Source organism: Manis javanica, chromosome 13 (genome assembly GCF_040802235.1).
Source record: "Manis javanica isolate MJ-LG chromosome 13, MJ_LKY, whole genome shotgun sequence".
Lineage (NCBI taxonomy): Eukaryota > Metazoa > Chordata > Mammalia > Pholidota > Manidae > Manis > Manis javanica.
In genome coordinates, this window is record NC_133168.1 from 57525258 (window position 1) to 57539734 (window position 14477).

General features: G+C 42.5%; 1 protein-coding gene across 3 annotated transcripts; it reads left to right on the top strand.

Annotated features, from left to right (window-relative positions):
• The first annotated feature begins 216 nt into the window (after positions 1 to 216).
• Positions 217 to 12131, top strand: ABRACL (ABRA C-terminal like). 3 transcript variants are annotated; one of them, XM_017649403.3, is made up of 3 exons: positions 217 to 372; positions 5148 to 5214; positions 11567 to 12131. In XM_017649403.3, exons 2-3 carry the CDS (start codon positions 5154 to 5156, stop codon positions 11749 to 11751), a joined length of 246 nt encoding a protein of 81 aa, XP_017504892.1. In that variant the 5' UTR covers positions 217 to 372; positions 5148 to 5153; the 3' UTR covers positions 11752 to 12131. The 3 variants fall into 3 exon arrangements, with proteins under 3 accessions (XP_017504892.1, XP_017504893.1, XP_017504894.1); XM_017649404.3 differs by having other exon boundaries at positions 224 to 403; XM_017649405.3 differs by having other exon boundaries at positions 225 to 422.
• The last annotated feature ends 2346 nt before the right edge of the window (positions 12132 to 14477 follow it).

Below are 14477 nucleotides of genomic sequence, written 5' to 3' on the forward strand. Positions count from 1 at the left end.
GGCTGGTGATCATAGATAGGATCTGAGTGGCGAGGGGGAGAGCGGGCGGTAATCGAAGCCCTGGATCGGTTTTCCTAGAAGCCTGCGGCGCTTAGCCACCTGTTTGGAGTCCGCCCCCTTTGGGGGCGTCTCCTTCCCGGAGTTTCCTCCTCATAGGCTTATCCCCGGGAGGGTGGGCGGCCCCTTTCCGAGCGCTTAAACTCTTACGGCGCCCCCCCATCCCACCCCGTCCGCACCCCCGCCTCCTCCACACCAGCCTTTCTCTGCCTCAGTCACTTCCTTCCTCAGCCTCCTCTTCCCTGTGCGTTAAGGTCACCGGGTCCGACCGCCGCTGCACCAGTTTTTCATCGGAAGAGAAAAGGAGGCGGAGAGGTGAGTGAGTCCCCTGGGAAGATGCGGCCAGGTATGAAGGACGGACGAAGGTATCGGGGGAGGCCGGGCAGCCGGGGCAGGGTGGGCGGCGGGCAGGGATCCGGAGGGGCCGGGGCACGCGGCGGGGTGAACCGGGACGCGGCTGAGCTGGTCGGGGGACCCGGTGGGCGCGCCCCCTCCTCTCCAGCCGCCGGCCGGGCCCGGCCACGTGACGATTTGCAGGTCATGGGCAACCTCAGGGCGAGCGGCGGTCCGACCGTCCCCGCCGGGCACCTTGGCCGCTGTGCACTTGGCCGCAGCCAGTGAGCCAGTCGGGCAAAGCTGGGTGGGGAAGGGCTGGAGGAGCGGGAGCGGCTCCCGCGGGGAATTTGGGGGGCTCGGGGCAGCGGACTGCATTGCGCCGGCGGTGGGTGCGGTCTGTACGCTCCAGGTAGTGTGCGCGGCGGGTGGTAATAGGGGGACCCCAGGGGGCCGGGGGCCTCCGGGTGGGGTCCGTTTTCGTCGTCCGGTTTGGGCGTTTGCTCTGGAGGCGCGTCAGAGCGCACGGGGAGCGCGGAGACAAAGGCTTCCGCGACGCAGCCCTTCCCCGGGAGGCTGCCCCGAGCCCACCTGCGGTCCCCGAGCAAGGGCCGAGCCCCGCGCCCCGCAGCGCTGCGCTAGCGCAGGTGGTGACCGAGTGATGGTCTGATGGGGACAGCGTCTTGGGACCCCTTCCGGGCAAGCGACCCAACTTGTGGCAGGCATGACCAAATATGGAGTGCTTGCGCGCCGGCGGGGAGGCAGGAAGGAACCCAGTCATCTCTGACCCGCACCAGCTGCTAATCAGGGATTGCGAAGCAGGGCCGGAAAAAAGTGGCCAGCGCTGCTGAGTACAGTTGTCTCCTGATTTCCAGACGTCCCCACTCCAGCAGGCTTTATTCCTTGAACATTAAAAAATCTCCAGGTATTCTTCCAAAGTTAAAAAAAAAAACAATTATAAGAGAGTCCTTAAATATATTGTGTGTATTGATAGTGGATCGTTTCAGCATATGGCCCAAATCCTCTGACATTGCGCTTTCTTTGTGATTCCCACGTACAATGCCTAATTAGACTCAGTCACAATTGGAGGGCCTGAGCAGCATCTGCCATTGCCTTCCCTTGAGCCTCCCATTGACACAGCTTTTTCTTCCCCTTAGACTTGCTCTGCTTATGCCCTCTCCTCATTGTTCTTGATCTTCCTGCTTATTCCAGTCCCAGAGTTCTGCTCTTAAAAAATGTCATGGGCCTTCCAAGGAATGTTTAACAATGAGGTGTTTCCCCCCCCTCTTTGTCCCCACTAAATAATAAAAATAAATAGATCATGCCAAATTATGTATGCTAACCATAGTTTCTAAGCCTGTTATTTTCTTACTTGTAGGGGTCTGGGCAGGGAGCCTTTCTTGCTTTGTAAGTGTTTTGCCTTACTAAGTCCTCAGCATGTAATATTTCATACAAATACAACGTGCTGTTATATTTAGTGCTGTTTGCATAATAACCAGAAAGAAGGAGGAAAGAAAAGCCACAATGATGTGGTAGTAACAGCCTTTAATTGTGGCGAGTCCCTCTGAGCCAGGGTCATTATCCATAAAATGGGAATGAATAATAAATACTTTGCAAGGTTTTTAAGATTATGTGAATTAACATGATGAGGAGCCTCATGTAATTCATTATAAAGAAATGCTGGATGCCTTCTAAAATTGGATCAGCTTACATCTGCTTAATATGATGCAGGTATTCACACTACTTAATAGGGGGTTTTCCTCTTAGAGTCTCATTATTAAAATAGAGCTATGCCTTCAGTGTGCTGCAGTGGTGGGTGGAAGGAGTGGGGAACCTGTTAAAATGATAAATTTTTAGACAATTTGAGAATTGGAGAGGGTGGTAATCCCCTTGGGCATTTCACTCTCCCTCTGTCCAGTGCTGTCTAAATTCCTCAACCCTCAGAGATCCATGTGTATTCCTGCATTAATGCATCCAGTAACAGGATGTAACTTTATTCATTGTTAGGCAGTTGACAAACTTTTTCCTATGAGGCTCTCAAATCTGCCTTTCTATTAACATCTGCCCATCCTAACCAACAGAGAGACACAAAACAAGACTATTCACATTAAGTACATAAAAGGAGCCATAATTAAAAAAAAAAATCAGATCTCCCCTAGGCTAACTTTAGAGGCGAAGAGCTTCAGCATGCATGTGACAGAAACTCAATCAAAACAGGGCAAGCAAAACCAGGGAAGATTGATTGGCTGGTGTAACTGGGAAGTCCAGGGTCATATACAGGCTCAGTCATTGTTACGTGGGTGCGTGTTGCTTTGTGCTAGCTGTATTCCTGGAAGGCTCTTCTCACATGGTACTGTTTATATCAGGGGCTGTAAAGTTACACCTTAGAACCCAGTAGAAGAGTGTCATTTTACTAATAGTTCTGATAAAAACCCTGGGCCGATAAAAACCCCATTGTTAAGGATGGGATCACCTACCTTATGCCCCAAATAAATTATTCTGTCTCTGAACCACTCTGGAAATTTAAAGTGAGCATCTCCCCAAGGTACATGGGTTTAGAGTAGGGAATGAAAGACTTGATCCAAACAAAAATTAAACTGCTCGTGCCTGAATGGGAAATGGGTGCTGGGCAGGTAAAAATGGCAGCTGTCCTTTTCACTGACTGATTGACAAGAGTTTTTTTCCTACCATTATTCTCATAATGTATCTTCGAGTTGTGTCCTCAGGTACAATGTAGCTTTTTAGTATCTCAAACTATGTCTTGAATACAACGTTATACATAAAATTTCACCAACCCAAAGTTCCCAATATTTGGACACTGTAATTTTTGGTAGTGAGTTTTATATAGATGCAGTAACCCAAAATGTTGCATCTTATTGCAATTCATGCTTCTTAAATTATAATATTCACACACGTAATGTAACAGATGGTTAGTGGTGCTTTTAATTATGAGCTGATAGAGAATCTGGGGCCCCAATCAATATCATTTAAAAATAGATGTCATTCTTAGTTTTAAAAGCTACAAGGGATTAGTTACAATCTGCCTGCATAAAGTTGTTTCTCCCAAATCATCACTACAGGGAAAACCGTTCACACAACCCCACTTTTTTAGTCCCTTATTTGATTGGGAAAACTGCCATGAAAACACTGAATTGGCACATATTCTGCCAGTTGCTTCTGACCCTCGTGTTGTCATTTGCACTGTAAATTACTGCCTACTTATGGAAACTTTCCCTTTACTTCTTTGACCCCGCCTTGTCAGGGTTCTCTCCTCCAGCTCCACCTCCTCATTTCCCATTTCCTGCTGGTATTTCTCTCCTCTTACTTTCTATAGGCGTTTGCCAGGCCTCTTTACCTTCCCTTTTCTGTCTCTGAGTGCTCTTCCTGTGAGAGTCCCTTTCTGTACCCCCACTTAATTCAGCACCGTAGGGTGCCAGCTCCCCCAGGTGCAGTCCCATCCCCTCTCATGCCTTCACTCCTCCTTTAAGTCTGAGACACCAGTGTTTATTAACCCTGTGCTCTTGGTGCAGATGCAATCCAGCAGTGAGCAGTAGTCAGATCTCTGCAGAGGAGCTTACCATCTAGTGGTGACAGCCGAGACCCGGGGATTCCCAGGAAGTGAAAGGAAGAGGGTGCACTGCTGTGGGAACATAGAGGGAGCTCTTCTAGTCCAGTGTTTCAGGGAAGGCTGGGACTGGATGTGTTAGAGTTAACCCCCAGAAATAAGAATAGTCATAGTCGGGGTTGAAGAAAAAGTATTTGTGAAGGCTGGAGGAGTGAGGGCAAGAGGCATTTGAGGCATAAAAACAAGCCCCATGTAGTTGTAGCTTAGAGTTCAAGGGGTAGAATAGAGGAGGCTGGAATGGTGGGCAGAACCCAGGCTGTGGAGGACCTAGTGAGCCAGGTGAGCCTCACAGCTCCTGGTAGTCCTGGACTCCTGCTCACCCAACAATGAGTGGTCTTCACCACAAGCTCTCCATGGCTGTTGGGTTGTACTGGGCATTGTCCAGGGACGGATATGACGCCCCTGTGTGCGACCCATGTCACTATTGTGCTGACCTAACGGTATTAAGATTGCTTTGTACTTATCTGCCTTGTAGACTGCAGGCTCAGGGAGGGTTGGGAGCACGTCCGTTCTTCTTGGTACTTCGGCTCCTAGCTTAGGGCTTGCCTCAAGTGTGCTGTGCTTTTTCTTTTTGACCTCTTTGCTTTTGCATATGCTCTTCCTGTGCACAGAACATCCTTTCCCACCTGTCTACCTGGTCGGCTTCTCCCCAGTGGCCTCCCAAAGCCTCTATGGCTTCCTCCGTTGTGCTTTGGTAATGCCTTGGACTCACCACTTAAAGAGTGTTGTCACATTGCTATTCATTCCAGCCCTTTCTCTGCCTCTGGTCATTGAATTCCCTGAGGCAGGCCCTGCTGTTACTCACCTGTGTATTTTTAGTGGTGAGCAGAGCACCGGGAAGACAATGGGCTTAGAATTAATAGTGGGTGCAAGGAATATGGCTGCATGCTCCCCAGTAGACTGTGTAGAATCGGAGTGGGGCCAGCCCAAAGGGGCAGTCATAAAGATAGAAGGCAATGGAGGTACTCTGGTGTCATGTACATCACACAGGTAATTTTAGGAAGAAGGGCATAGCAAATTAATAGTGAGAAATGCTACATGAAAAAAGAAAAAGAACTGGCCCTTGGATTTGGTAAGATGTGCTTAGTGAAGTGTAGAAATGGTAATACAGACTTATTTTTCTCTCCCTTAGGCAACAATGAATGTGGATCATGAGGTTAACCTCTTAGTGGAGGAAATTCATCGTCTGGGTTCAAAAAGTAAGTGTTATAACACAGATACAACATTTTTTCTGAGTTCACCCCAGAACAGGTAGGACCGGCCCACGAAGGGGTCACCGGGAGCTTCAGGACATAGTTACAGCAGCTTTGCCTCCAGTCCCAGGTAATAACTGCCCTCAGCCATGGAGTGATTTCTGGAGAAATCACAGAGCTATTGGGGTATTGTGATTCTGATGCAAAGAATGGTTGATGTATTCCATTATCCTTTGAATGGGAAGAAAATTGCTATGTTTCTTTAATCTGGCTGCATTGAAATCTGGTAATTGAATCATGTTCAAATTTTTATTTGTCACAGTTTTACAATTCATTTTTTTCTGTTTTATCCTGCCACCATTTTACAGACTTACTGATGACTAGGAACTCAGATTGAAATTATACTAAGTCTTTATTTTCTCCAAATTCTTGAGTTTTGTATAATCAGGTTTTTATGTATATATAACTAAAGGAAACCATCCTTTAGGTAGTTTTTTTTTAAGCAGCATATAAGCAGCTACCATGAATTAGTGACATGTAAAATTGGTTATAGTAGTGTCCTTTTCCTAAATTGTAATGAAAGTAACTGTTACGGCTTTAGTTATTTGTATATCTCAGACAAGACAGCAAGAGTTTAGGGAGCATCTTGAAAATTTTAAAAGCAACAGACATGTGCAGCAACAACTAACTTACTGAAAATCAAAGTTTTCAAATTACGTCATGTAAGTGAAAAGCAGATTTTAAAAGTATCTCATTAGAGTTGTTTTGTCATTATAGTTTGATTCTTCTTAGTCATAGCTCAGTCTGCTTATGAATCACAAATCATTTGAAATAACAAGGCATACTTTGAAAATTCCTTTAAGCTAGTAGCATCAGCTGTCCCTGTGTTAGTTTTCTGTTGCTGTTCTAACATTACCCAAAACTTAGTGGCATGAAACATCACATCCAATATCTTAACAGTGATGTAGGTCAGTAATTGTCTTAGTTCATTCAGGCTACTTTGACAAAAATAGCACAAACAGGGTGGCTTATAAACAGAAATTTATTGCTCATAGTTCTGGAGCCCGGTGGTCAGAGATCAGGGCACCAGCCTGGTTGGCTTAGAGACCTTTTCTGGGTTGCAGGGTTCTTACATTCTCACATGGTGGAAGGGGCTGGAGATCTCTTTGGCGCCTCATTTATAAGGCTTTTATGTTAATCCATATGATTTACGATTTTATACCCTTACACCCTTCTGACTTCAGCACCTCCCAAAGGCCCTACCTACTAATAACAACATTTGGGGGTTAGGATTTGAACCTATGAATTTGGTAGTGGGGGTGGGCAGGGGCATAACATTCAGACTATAGCAGAGTCTGATAGGGTGTCGCTGAGCTAAAATCAAGGTGTTGGCAGGGTGCATTCCTTTCTAGAACCTCTAGAGGAACATCTGTTTCTTAGCCTTTTTCTTGCTTCTAGAGGCAGCTTGCATTTTTTAGCTCATGGCCCCCTTTCTCCATCTTCAAAGCTAATAGCTGGTTGAGTCCTCACATTGTGGCACTCGGGCCTCTTCTTCTGTCTCCATTTTCTGTTTTAAGAACAGCTGTTATTACTTTGGGCTATCTGGGCTAACCCAGATAGCTCAGGAATATCTCCCCATTTCAGGATCTTTAATGACATCACCAGAGTCCCAGTTGCTATGTAAGGTGACATATTCATGGGTTCTGGGGATTAGGGCATGATACTCTGGGGACCATTGTTTTTCTTATCACCTCCCTTTTTTGGTCTTCTCTAGTCATTTTATTTTTATGTCAGACCTGAGTCGTCATTACTGAAATAAACTGAGAAAAGATAAACTAGACTTGTGAAAGTTGGTTTGAACTCAGCAACTGAGTTGAGTCATATGGCCAGTTATTATTTGTTTTGCATCTGTGCAAAGCACAGTGTAAATCCAAGAACGTAATGTTCTTGTTCTTCAAGAATTTCCCTACTTAGTTGAGAAAAACAGATTAAAAAACTCATGAGGCAATTATCAGAAAAAATGGTATGCTAAATTGTGAGGTGCTGACATTCAATTCAGTATGGCCCTAGAAAAGTAGATTAAGCTGTAGTGGTTGGGGGCACTCAGTGAAGCCTTGAATCTTACATGGGATTTTGAGATGTAGGGCAGATCAGCTTAGGAGGAAAATGTATGAGCTGAATTTGGGATATCTGTGGGGAACCCTGAGGAGACAGTGGTGGATGTAATTTATTTAGTTTCCCAAACAGATGAGCAATCTTTCCTAATCCCATTTTTTTCCCACCCACTTTCCCATAGAAGCTTGGTGAGTCTTATTTTCAGTATTGATGTCCCTACCCAAGTTCTCCATTTCTACATACCTCATTTCTCTGGAGCTCTGTGAGGTCATGTTATTTTTGGGAGTAGTACTGTTGTTTAGATCGTTTAACATATTAAAGATGTTTTCCTAAAGATTTGTGGGATTTTCTCCTTTCCTAGATCTTTCTCCAGGGCAGCCCAGTCAGATTGAATTGCCTTCAAAATTCTAACCTCTACATCCCTAGAACAGCAGAATTCTGCTAGGGCAAACTGAATCTGCACATCAAAATTTGCAGTTTCACAAACCAGAAAGACTACAAAGTAGTTCTCATAACTTCTATAAGGATGAAAATAATTTGAATTGCAGCTTAGCTCCTTGATTTACCTCTCCTGCTAACAGATGATTTTTTAAGTTGGAGATATGGAGATATGTTATCTACTAATAGGTTATGGTTAATTATTTAAATTGTGTCTGGAATAATTTTGACTAATGTAAATTTGATTTAATCATATTTATACTACATATGTATGAACAAAAGTTGGAAATTTATGAATTTATTTTCTGTCTGTTTTGAAATAAAATTCCTTAAAGTCTCTCATTTTTCATCCAGTGAATAAAAGTTAAGTGGATAAAGATTATTTGCGGATTTAAATTCTTTCATTCAACAAATATTCCTTGAATACTGCCTTTGTGCTCAAATGCTGGAGATGTGGAAATAAAATTCCATCTTAGCCTTTACAGGCGTCTTTAAGTAGCATGAAGACAAATACACTGGAAACATGTATTGGGAAGTAGTTAAGAGCTTGGAGTCAGACTCTGGGAATGAAAGCTATTTTACTACTTGTTGTGGGGCCTTGGGCATGTCACTAAACTCTTGTGCCTTGGTTTCCTTATTTGAATATAATAATATTCTATTTCAGTTATTCAAAGACACTTTTTCCCCCCACTCTTTAAAATCTCCAAAATAGGGAATTGCCTTAAAATACATAGTGTGCTTTAGTAAAATTGGCAGTTTAATTGGAACATAAAATAACGGTGTGTCTTGCAGTCAGTTGTAACTTTGACGAAATGAGGATCAGATGAGTTGAATCACTGTTAAAGGCATGGAACAGTTGAGGAACATAGCAGGTGCTCAGATGTCAGCTGGCATTACTGTGATTGATGGTGCATGCTTTAATAGATGTGTACTCGATTTTGTAAGAAGTGTTATTAATTCAACTGAAGGAATCTTGGAGGACTTCTTGGAGAAGGTGACATTTTGAGTCCCTTTTTAAAGACAAAGAATTTAGTTAAGGAAGGAGCTATGGGATACTGGGCAGATGGCTCAGCATGGGCAAAACTACCAAGACAGGGTCTCTCATGTCACGTTGTGTAACAGGAAGTCATTCATTTTGACTGGATCAGAAGGTGCATGGAATGGTATGGCAGGGGACCAGGTGTGAGAGGAGTACAAGGACCAGAGAATGAAGAGTTTTTATCTGTCAGGCCATGGACTTCATTTTAGTTTGAAGGTGACAGAGAGCTATTGAAAGATTAAAGTAGAAATCAGGTTTGCATCTTACAAAGTTTCTCCTACACTTTTTATTCTACACCAATAGGAAGGATGTATTGGGAGGCAAAAATGGAGAAAGGGAGGCTGGTAAGGAGTCTTGCAGTTACCCCCATGATAAACAATTCGGGCCTAAAGTGAGGAGTTAATTTTAAATAGACAGGAGAGACTACAGTGACAGCAATACCAAGAAGCTGGAATCACCTGAAGCTTGTCAAATTGAGGGGTGAGTGGGCAGAAAAACTCTAATATGATAGCCAGGTGTCTATCTTTGGAGCCTTTAAAAAAACTTCACCTAAATAAATAATTTACCCTATGCTGGGCGCTCTGAAAGGCTTTACCTATATTCTGTCTTTCAGTGCTTGCAGCAACCCTATGAGGGATCCTTTTACCCTCATTTTGTGGATGAGATAAGTGCAGCTCAGGAAGCTTGAAGGGCCTGCCCAAAGCTACCCAGCAGCTCCATTTAGTATCAGTGAGCGATTTTCGTTGTAAACAGAGGGTTTTGCTGCTAGAAATTAAAAAGTGAAAGAGGTACATCTTTGCTTTCCAGGCCAAGCATGGTCAGAGTCTCTGTTTTCCCTTACAAACTTATTTCCTCCTCCTTATTTTAGATAGTTGAGTTGAGGTGAGTAACTTACACTGGTCACTGTTCCGCTAGACACCTTACAGGTTTCACCTGTGCTGATGGTTTGGTGCACTTCCCCATTTCTGTTCCTGACCGTGTGCTGGGACTGTATTGTGTGTTTTAGAACTGTGTCCACCAACAGCTTATGTGGGAGGTATTAAGATCCCCATTTTACAGATGAGGAAACTGAGGTTCAGGGAGCTTATGCAAGTTGCCCAAACAACTAGTAGGGCAGAGATTTCAACTGAAGACTATCAGGGTTTTTAAAAGCTCCGTATTACACCCTACTTTATAGTCCAGCCCTGGAACTGCCTGCTCCCCGAAGTCTTTCCTTACCATTCTAGCCCAGTCCTCCTGCCCTCCTCCAAACGGTAGGAGGATGTGTTGTCTTTGCTACTCACTGCACAGCCAGTCATACACCACTTGGTACTGTTGCTTTGTTGTGTGTATATTTATTTCCATGTGAGAATTGAAGCCATTTCTTTGAAAGCTAGAAACGGATTCTACACTTCTCTTTGCTTCCAGCTGCCAGCACAGCCCTGTACTCATAGTATGAGCCTACTAAGCCTCAGGTTGGAAGTTCTAGCAGGGGAGCACAGGAGCTCAGGAACCCTTGGCTAAGGCATGGTCCATCTCACTGTGATGGCCATCTTGACAGTGGGCACAGCTTTGGGAAGGCAGGACATGGGGCAGTTCTGTGGGAACGGCGTCAAGGGTTTAGCCAGGTAGATCAAAGGAGTTAACCAACAAAGGGGAAGTGTCCCAAATTACCCTCATCTCCAAGTTCTCAGTTGATTGAGTTTAAGCAAAGAGCCACCTCTTGTTTACTTTATGTTTTTCAGAAATTCTTTGTTTTAGAGCTGTTTTAGATTTATAATAAAATTGAGAGGAAAAATATAGATTTTCCCATATACCTCCAACCTGTGCATATGCATAGCCTCCCCCATTATCAACATCTACCACCAGAGTGCTACATTTGTTACAGTTGATGAACTTATATTGACACAGTATCAACCATAGTCTGTAGTTTACATTACAGTTCTCTCTTGGTGGTGTACATTTTATGGGTTTGGACAAATTTACAATGACATGTATCTATCATTGTAGTATCACACAAGAGTATCTTCACTGCTCTAAAAATCCTCTGTGCTCTGCCTGTTCATCTCTCTCCAACCCCAACCCCTGAAAACCACTGATCTTTTTACTTCATCTTTTTTCATAGTTTTGCCTTTTCCAGAATGTTCTGTACTTGGAATCATACAGCATGTAACCTTTTCTCTTCACTTTCTTTTGCTTAGTAATATGTTAAGGTTTCCAACATGTCTTTTCATGGCTTGATACAACTCATTTCATTTAGTGTTTACCTTAATTATTAGCATCTATATGAAAAACTGGTCTTCAAATCTAGGAACCTTGGTAGATATGGATTTCTTCAGTTTTAAGGTCACCTCCCTGGGGTTCTGAGTATGTTCAGAACACACTTAGAAAAGTGCTGCTCCTGACCCAGGGTTTCTCTTGTATTTCTTACTTTTATTGAGTCTACAACTAATATAATAATTAAAAAATGGAAATGTAGACAGAGAAGAATTGGTTCACAGTAGTAACCCTGTAACACATTCACCTTTTGTAATCGTTTCTTGGTTCCACTCCAGTCTTTGTTCAGATGTTACTAAGGCTGTGGGGTGTACAAGACATTGTATTTATCCCATCACTTTTTGGATCTGGTATTTGAACTTATGACTGTTGAATTTATGACTGTTTACTGCTCACTGGTAATCTTGGTTAACCTATTGTTAGATGTTTCTTAAAGATTATGTAAATCTGCCATAGGTGGGGGCAAGAGACAGACTTTGTTTTGGCTAACATTATGTTTTCTTAAATTAGATGCTGATGGGAAGTTAAGTGTGAAATTTGGGGTCCTCTTCCGAGATGACAAATGTGCCAACCTCTTTGAAGCCTTGGTAGGAACTCTCAAAGCTGCAAAACGAAGGAAGATTGTTACATACCCAGGAGAGCTACTTTTGCAAGGTGTTCATGATGATGTTGACATTATATTGTTGCAAGATTAATGTGGTTGGTCTATCTTTGTCTATTGTTATTTTTTATTTCTGTTAAACTGGAATATTAAGTCAGGATAAACATATGAGCATACTTAATGTATTTTTATAGAACTTTATGAACAAATGGAGACTCATATTTTAGAAGTCCTTTTTTTATATCTTGAAAGAAAATGGACTACACTGTACAATAAGCATTTTTTTTTCCTCAGGAATCTGTTTGGAAAATGTAGACATTTGGGAGGCTTGATGGGGGTACAAGTGTGTTTGTTTCATAAATTGTTCTTATACAAATTTCTACAGATATTAATATTCTGAAAGCAAGCAAACAGAAGACTGGTTCTCCTAAGGAATATTAAAATGTCTAATAAAAACTTGTAACTATCTTAAAATTGTCTTACTGCCTTATTTTGTCATTTAAGTTTTATGTGCTTCTCAGTGTCAAATTTTAGCATCAAGATCAGGTAACTGTAGTAAAAGTTATTTTAATGTGAAGAAAAATTCTCTTAAAATTATGGAATTTAAAGAGTAGGGATGATGAGTGTTGTGATCAGGCTCTATAAAAAAAAAAACCCTTCACTTTCTAATTGGATTTCCAACAATGTAGGGTTGTTTATAATTGCGTGTTGCACCCTATGGTACAGAATTGAAAATGATACTGAACCTCAAGAAGGGTAACATCAGTGAGAGCCAGGATGGCTGAAAAAGGTATCGTAGAGAAGGCAGAATTTGCCTGATTGGAACTGATTATCCCGAGGGTAAAAGATGGGATGGGTGATGCCGATGACTCAAAGTAAGGCAGCGGGACATGTCTTAGCAAGGCATGACCTCACGAAAGGTAGGATGTTAGGATGAGTGGAGTGTTAGGGAAAGAGATGATTCAGATGGGATACTTAAGGTAGAAACTGGGAGGCCAGGGAGAGGAGTCTGAATAAATTGGAGCAGGGAAGTTCCATGATGAAAGTGATAATTGAGCGAAGGCTGCTCTGGCACTGGTTGCTGGTGGACTTGAGAATGAAGATGCAGTCAGACAAGCCAGCTGAAATACTGCTCAAGAATCTCACGGGGGTGGTGATAATGTGAAGGCAGAGGCAGGAGAGACTCCAAACACATTTTTAAGGAAATTGAAACTTTCTGTCGTGACAGGATCCCAATTCAAACTAAACAACAGATTTCACTGGCACTTCTTTGTCTAACATTTATTGAACTTAAATGGGGTGTTTAATAATAACACTATGGTAATCCTCAAATAACCCAGAGAAGTAGATACTAATATTATCTGTTATTTTATAGTTGAGGTAAAAGAGGCTCAGAAAAGTTAAATAGCTTGTCTAGGTTCACTTTGCTAGAAAGTGGGCAAGGCAGGATTTTGAAATTTGACTCATCTGGCAAGTTCAGGGATGGGATGGACTTTAGGCATGGCTGGCTCCGGGGACTCATACAATGTCAAAACTATACCTTATCATATCAGCTCTCATACTTTCTTCATTCTACTCTAAATAGGCTTTCTGCATAAAGCCAGGAAGAAGCTGCTGGTCGTTGCAAATTCACATACTCCTAGAATAACAACCCTAGAGAAAAAAGAACTCATTTCTGGTTATGAATCGTAAGAAAGGAACTCTCACTGGCCTCACAGCATAAACCTACCTGTTTGACCGATCACATTTGTCAGAAGGATGCACTACAAAGAGTTGATAGGCCTCAGTCACATGCTCTTTTCTAGAGTAAAGATGGGGCAGGTGCTGTGCTCACAACCTCGCCTCAAATAGGAGAAGGGTAGTTCCCCACAGAAAAGGATGCTAACATATAGCAACAACGTAAGTTCACTGCAAATATAAGGGATCTTTTGAAGGATGAACCCATTGGACTATGTACAGAAAGCATGCTCAAAATCCATTACTGTATGTGGGCTCGGTGAATGAGAGAAGAGTGCATTAACACAGACGGGGAAATTGGATGGGGTAGGAGTGCTGGTTTTAGGGAGAGATTCATTTGGGCACAGTGACCCTGAGGTGCTGAGGGTGAAATTGTAAGCAGGTGACAATTTGGTCTGGAACTCAGTTGAAGATTCAGGAATGTAACAGATATGAAAGTTGTGGTTCAAGTTTGATTTTCACCTCAATTTTGAGATGTATTGGTACTCATAATTCTGCCTTTAGTATCAGTAAGTTGAAATTATTATTATCAAGTGCTTAGAAAACATACAATTTACAGGCTTCGTAAAAACCTAGGTTAAGAAATTGAAGCAACCTTTGGAGGAGAGCAATCTGGGAAACTGATGTGTCTCACTTGAGGCTGACCTCAAGTAATTAAAACTTCTTTTAAAAATCTAGTGAAGTAAGTTGAAAGAGTTACTCAAAATGACTTCGTTACTTACTTCATTGAGTGTTCTCAGGGAGTGTCAAAGGAAGTTTCAAAGTTTCAAATCATAATGATTTAGAATTTGATAAATATCAGAAAAGTCCATGTGACTTCCTATTCTAAGAAAATTGGCAGAATAGCATTCTTATCTCCCACTGACATCCTTGATAACAGTTTTATGCATTTTCCTTTACATCCGAGATGGTCAGTTCCTTTGAAAAACCTTCATATATGCATAGTTCTCTTTTATTTGGCTCATGGTCCTAAAAATCCAAAATCATAAATTTGATTTCTTCTGAGCCCAATTCACAGAGAAAATAATCTTTCTTTTCCATAAACCGTGTTCCAGTTAATCATCTCAGTAATGAGTACCATTG

Coding starts and splice junctions, on each gene's coding strand:
- ABRACL (XM_017649403.3), top strand. CDS start 5,154: ATGAATGTGGATCATGAGGTTAACCTCTTAGTGGAGGAAATTCATCGT. Junction 5,215..11,566: donor TCATCGTCTGGGTTCAAAAA/GTAAGTGTTATA, acceptor TTCTTAAATTAG/ATGCTGATGGGAAGTTAAGT.